The sequence below is a fragment of the Adiantum capillus-veneris genome, chromosome 4 (assembly GCF_014529385.1).
Source record: "Adiantum capillus-veneris isolate H3 chromosome 4, ASM1452938v2, whole genome shotgun sequence".
Classification (NCBI taxonomy): domain Eukaryota; kingdom Viridiplantae; phylum Streptophyta; class Polypodiopsida; order Polypodiales; family Pteridaceae; genus Adiantum; species Adiantum capillus-veneris.
In genome coordinates this window covers 26,490,854-26,496,853 of record NC_140934.1, presented here as the reverse complement: position 1 = coordinate 26,496,853, position 6,000 = coordinate 26,490,854, and the positions used below count along the sequence as shown (strand labels likewise).

The 6,000-nt window shown below is 43.9% G+C and overlaps 1 protein-coding gene across 1 annotated transcript in view; it reads left to right on the top strand.

Moving 5' to 3' along the window:
* Nucleotides 1–1,897: 1,897 nt before the first annotated feature.
* Nucleotides 1,898–6,000, top strand: part of LOC147458889 (small RNA degrading nuclease 1-like) — a 39,646-nt gene continuing 35,543 nt past the window's right edge. Inside the window, exons 1-5 of the mRNA XM_086510304.1 lie at nucleotides 1,898–2,049; nucleotides 2,131–2,214; nucleotides 2,296–2,475; nucleotides 2,673–2,762; nucleotides 2,894–2,962. Of these exons, the coding sequence (XP_086366430.1) occupies nucleotides 2,170–2,214; nucleotides 2,296–2,475; nucleotides 2,673–2,762; nucleotides 2,894–2,962 (384 nt within the window). The 5' untranslated portion in view covers nucleotides 1,898–2,049; nucleotides 2,131–2,169. The remainder of the gene's footprint in view (nucleotides 2,050–2,130; nucleotides 2,215–2,295; nucleotides 2,476–2,672; nucleotides 2,763–2,893; nucleotides 2,963–6,000) is intronic.

Genomic DNA, 6,000 nt, shown 5'->3' with positions numbered 1-6,000 from the left:
ATGGAAATCCAATACTCATACATCAGGTAGAAGGTTTATAAGTTGGCTCTTGGAATGCTTGATTTTTTATTACTGAACACTTTTTTGTTTCACTCATATTACGAGGATGGAAAAGGATTCTTCTAATATTATCTTTGCTTTGATTGACATGAATCTAAGACTTGACTTTTATTCCTTATTTGTTATTGATCTACTTTGATCCTATTTACAACTCTTGATAAAGTGGGACTACTCTGCTATAGAGGACATATAATCTTTAATTTTTTCCCCTCTTTGACTGGCTTTGATTTATGTTATTTGACTATGTTATGCTCTAAAAAGATTAAAGTTGTGTGCCTTCTACGTTTGCTGGCATTAGCTCTTAGACTTCTGGTTTATGCTGGTTTCTTGCTTTGGCACTACCTAGGCATGAACTTGGAGTTGGTTGGCTATGTTTGGGCACTCATGAAACATATGGTTCACTTACTGGCTGCTGTTGGTTTCAAGGAGGTTTCCATTATTTGGATGTATTTGTGTCTCTATTTTGGACTATGAAAACCATAATTGTTATGTGTTCCACTACTCTAACGCTTTGTTACCAGTCCTTAGCTATTTTTGAATGAGGTTGCTTTTGCCAATATTGAAATATTTGGAACCTCTTTTAAACTTGCTCAGTTGGTTCGGGCATTGGAAATTTTGACACGTGGCATCAACACCCCTTCGCATGATAAATGATAAATGATAAATAGAGATTTTAAAAAAATCGTTTAGGCAATATGTGCCTACGATTAAAAAAAAGAGAAGAAGATGAATCAACGTCGATTTTGTCTCAACAATGAAAGAAAACACAAATGAAGGGAAAGTGGGGGAGGGAGGGCCGCGCGCACAAGTGTGGGTAGAGGTGTGATGGAGGAGGGCATGAGGTGACCAACCAACAAAGCACTCGCAGGTTGTCCACATGGGGGGGGGGGTTAGCTTTGCGAACTCGATGCCATGAGCTTTCTTTTTTAAATCTGCAGGTGGTCTGTGGTTGGTAGCGATGCCTCTAGGTGAATTGGTTAGTGCCTGCGACCCTAGAAATAAACGCCATTTCACAACTTCGAATCCGCATTTTGCAGCTTGGTTTGTTTTAGTCTTGCTTGCCGAGAACGGGGAAGAGGAATCTCGAGAGATTCTAATAAACAAAACTGCAAGCCATTGTTGGCACTGGCTGCTTGCAGGTAGTCATATAGGCGTGGTGCCTATCAAATTGTGTACACATTTTTTAGGCTTTCTAGTAAAAATAGATTATCTTTCTCCTAAGCGCTCTCTCTCTCTCTCCCCGCTGCTCTGCTCTGCCGATCAACGCGTTGTCTCTCTCTCTCTCTCTCTCTCCGCATTGCTTTGCTTTGCTTTGCTCTGCCAATCAATGCAGTCAAGAGCTCTCTCTCTCTCTCTCTCTCTCTCTCTCTCTCTCTAATAGCAGGCAGTGCTGCCGTCTGCACGTTAGTGTAGGCCTTGTTTTGTGTGCTACAGATTTCAAAAAAGAAAACCAAGAAGAATCTTTCACGATGCTAGCACCCTAGTCTTAGTCTTAGTCTTAGTCGTACCCTGGTCACTTAAGTTTTTCGACGCCTGAGAGAGAGAGAGAGAGAGAGAGAGAGAGAGAGAGAGAGAGAGAGAGAGAACCTGTGTCCAGCAAAGGCAAGCTGAGAGAGAAGCCATGTGAGCTTGGCAGGTGGATGAAGCAAGGCAGATGCAGGAGCAGATGAGGGATTCTCTTTTAATTAAAGAAGTTGACCTGCTTGACACCTGAGGTAACACTCCATTATGGTTACTTTGACAGTGTGAAAGCTTTCGTGCTTGCACGCCCCAGTTCAATCCTTGGCCGATTCCTAGCTGCCCTCCTCAATTTTAGGCTTCTTCGTTGCTTTGAACATAACAAAGATTCTCTACCAAATGTGCCAGCCACTTTGTCGTGTAGGCAGTAATTTACTGCAGGCCGTGAGTTAAAACGCAGCGAAACCTCAGCGAGCAAACATGGGTGGAAGAAAACTCGACGATTTCACAGAGAAAGAGAAAGATACCGAGGTCTCTCTCTCTCTCTCTCTCTCTCTCTCTCTCAGCTGAATAGGGGAAGAAGTGCTTGCTCATATCTTTAATTTACTTCAGGCCGTGAGTTAAAACGCAGCGAAACCTCAGCGAGCAAACATGGGTGGAAGAAAACTCGACGATTTCACAGAGAAAGATACCGAGGTCTCTCTCTCTCTCTCTCTCTCAGCTGAATGGGGGAAGAAGTGCTTGCTCATATCTTTGAATGCGGGATGTTGTTTGAAGGTACTGGTGAGGATTGTAAAGTCGGCACAGGCCCGCAGTGTGAAGGGCAGCAAAGGAGAGTGGAAGGATTTCTTGAAAAGCAGCAAGCAGCTCAGGGTTGGCCCCTCTGACCCGGCCAAGCGTCCATGGTCCACCCTTGTGGAATTCGTGCATACCTTTACTGATGATGCTGATATTCAGGTCCTGTTTACCCCATATCCTTCATGCACATGTTTGTAGGTTAGATGATGCCAGAATTTCTCTGTTAGTGGCTGCCTTATAAGGGAAGAGACTTGACAACGACCATTAAATACCTTTGAATGGTTTTACTGTCTATATTCTCTCATTCTGATTACCTTTTCTTGTGCCCTGATTACGTTGAAGATCATGAACTGCAGATGGTAAAGCAAATAAGAGCTTCCGAGATGCGTCACAAAAGGCTTGAAGCGTTGGAATCTGGAGGACTTTGGAGAAATTCTCCAGAGCAGGTGTAACTCTATCGACTTTTGACTCAAAGTTTACTGTTCAGCATCAAGATTCCTTGCATGCTTAATTGACTGCCATGTTTTGAGCATGAGTAGCATTTTGGGAAGTTCCTGAAATGTTTTTGTTAGTGCAGGAATTGGTCCGTCAAACCTATCAGCATCGACGGTACAAAGAGTATTATACATTTCCATCGTTTGACAAGGTTTTTACTTATGCTTTACTTGTATTAGGTGCTCACTAAGTTTGCATGCTCTAGTCATCAGTTCATCAGCTAATTTGTTGCTTCTTGTGAAATTGCTGTTTCTTGAGTAAGAAATTTTATTATTGAGTATTTTGTTTGCTTCAGAGCATCTTTAGCTATTGCAGCTTTGTTTTGGCAAAACGCATAGTGTTACATGCAGTAAATAACTTTCAAGACACCTACTATCTTCAAAGCTTGGTAGCAAACATCATGTGCAACTACATTCATTGTCAGGAATAGATTTTGCATACCGTATAAGCTGCAAAGGGTCTTTATACTATCCGTAATCCAATGTCATGAACCGACTTATCAAGCAAATAGTGGTTTGAGTCATAAGTGGTGGCTCGTAGTCATGATATATCATATGTCCCAATGTCACGTGCGTATTGCACTTGAGCCATGTGCATTGTGGACAAGTTACCGCTACAGATCAGCATCAATCTTAGTTAGTATAGCTTAGAACCTAGCGTGAGAATTTTATGAACCTCTAGAAGGACGTGCATGATGAGAAGGCAGGTCATAGTTGCATACCCACACTTGCACAATACAATCATTTAAGCATATAGGCAAATGAATAGTCACTTAAGTCATCTATTAATAAGTGACTTTGACATGACATTTGTAAAAAGTAGGTGCAAATGGCTAAGAAACCTATAAAGAGTCACTTGGCCTAGGATATTAGAACCGAGTAATCTGTAGGGGCATCCAACGGTCACAACACCTCAACACCTAGCATTCCCATTGCCAGCACCCCAACATCATCAGCATTTTTGCATTATATCAGCCCAACGTTTTGCATCATATCAGCCCTGCGTTTTTGCACCAGGTCATGCGTTTTTGCATCAGATCAGCCCTAGCGTTTAGCAGTTCATCGGCATAAAGCATCAACACTCAGTATTTAGCATTTAGCCATTGTACCAACATTGTGCAAGTAATCTAAAGTAAGTACTTGCTTTGGCAACAGAGCAAGGGGGCCCTTGAGGGTGGTTGGGATCCGACATGCGGTGTCGTCTCTCTTTTCTCTCTGCCTGCGTCTCTCTTTCATTGTGTTCAGTTCAGTTTCACTCTTCAAGTGCAGTAAAGTATCCTTGTGTTTGTGCGAAGTACTTGATTTGAGTTAAAATCGTTTATTCCTTCTGTTGCACTTGACATTGGTATCAAAGCTTGGGACATGCTTTGGCTTTGCCAACTCAAGGAAAGAATCAAGAACCCAATAAAAACCAAGAACCTAAGCAATCGATCTCATATTTTTTTTCCCCAAAGAAGTTTCATGTCACTGCCCTGGACTAATATCTATTGCCTACAGCTATTAGCCACTCCCACCCTTAGTCCGTCGCGCATCTGGCACGCTTTTGTCTTCATCGGTATGTCTTGGATACCATTAACACTAGTTTTGTAATTGGACTCTTAGTGTCTTGAGACACTAAAGTGTTTTGTTTTTCAAGTAACTTGTCATAATTATTTGGTGAAGCTAGAGACAAGATTTATAGGTCATGTTCATACCTTAGGTCAATTATGAGGTGAAGAACATAGCCAACTTTTGAATTTTGCCAAAATTAATACCATATTAGATTATAATGATAAGTTTAAGGATGGAAAATTCATAAAAATTTAGTGGAGTTTTAACAAAATTGTTAAGACTTACACCACTATGCTGCTCCACAGGTCTAGGGCATACTTGTATGGCTAGTATGTCTCCGGGGTGCCACCCATAGTCTAGGTTGTACCTGGTCTGGCCGCCCGAGCTTGGGGCCGGCCACCCACCTTGTCCGAGCGCCCTCGTATATATTTCTTTTCTTGTTGGGTCGTGGGGGATTTTATCTGGCATTTGCCCTACCTACCCTTGGGCACCTATTTATGGGGCCAGGGGGTTACTGTTATGTCCTGCTCACAGGAGAGGGAATCTAGCCCAGACACCGTCGGGATGGGCGTCCAATTTTCAGGTGGATGTAGTGTGAACCCGCCAGTGTGGCCGGCCATTATTATAAAAGGGAGGCCAAGGCCTCATTGTAGTTATCGACCCCCATTGGCAGAGTGCTAGTGGTTAGCCCGGGAGGCTAGGAGTGCGGGTGGTATGGGATGCTCGGTCTTACAGGTGCACGCCTACGTCCTCGGACGTTGGCCCCAGCACGGGGGAGTTGGCGGATGGTGGCTATGGTCGGGTGGTTCGTCCGACGCGAGTTTGTGGGTGGTCCTTGTAGCCGGGAGATCCACTCCACGTGTTCGTTTCAGTTACCCACTTCCTTCATATGGTTATTATGTATTGGGTCTTATGCTCATGGTAGTCATGGGGTGATGATCGCCCCCTCTTCACTATATCTTGCATTTGTGATCTCTCTCTCTCTCTCTCGCTTCCGCACATGCGCACTCACATGGTATCAGCAGCTTCAACTATCCATAGTCTTGGCGTATCACTCGCATAAGGTACTCTTCCCAAGGGCTGGATCTTTGTTTTGGTTGACCTCGGAGGACTGGAGGCAGGAGATACAGGCAAGACGACGCAGACAGATTGGTCTAGCCTTTCCTCTTCTCAGAGTTTTTTCATAGCGTAGACTGCTTAGTTTGGCTTTCCTATTCATGCAGGATGATTACGGTGCAGTCAGTTCGGTCTGGCCACACCTCTTCTTAGAGGCCCTGCATAGGGCAGATTGTTGAGTCTGGCTTTCCCCTCATCTTGGATTATGCTACCTACTGACAGGACACCATGCGGTGGTGGTCCGTGCGGTCTTCCGGTGATTGTTGCAGCTTACGATAGCTTCTACAATACAAGCTGCTTTAGTTTGTCTTTCCTTGTTTCGGAGGACGGTTACGGCGTAGATTTCTACATCTAGCCTCCTTGGAGTTTTACATAGCTTAGCCACCTAGCCACACTGGGTTACAGGTTCATGTATTGACAGGCTTCTGGTCATTCTTATGACGGTTCTTGGGCTTTCCCATTTTCTCCGGATGGTTTGACTACAGATACGAGAGATTCTATTGGGCAGGATACTTGCAGGTCT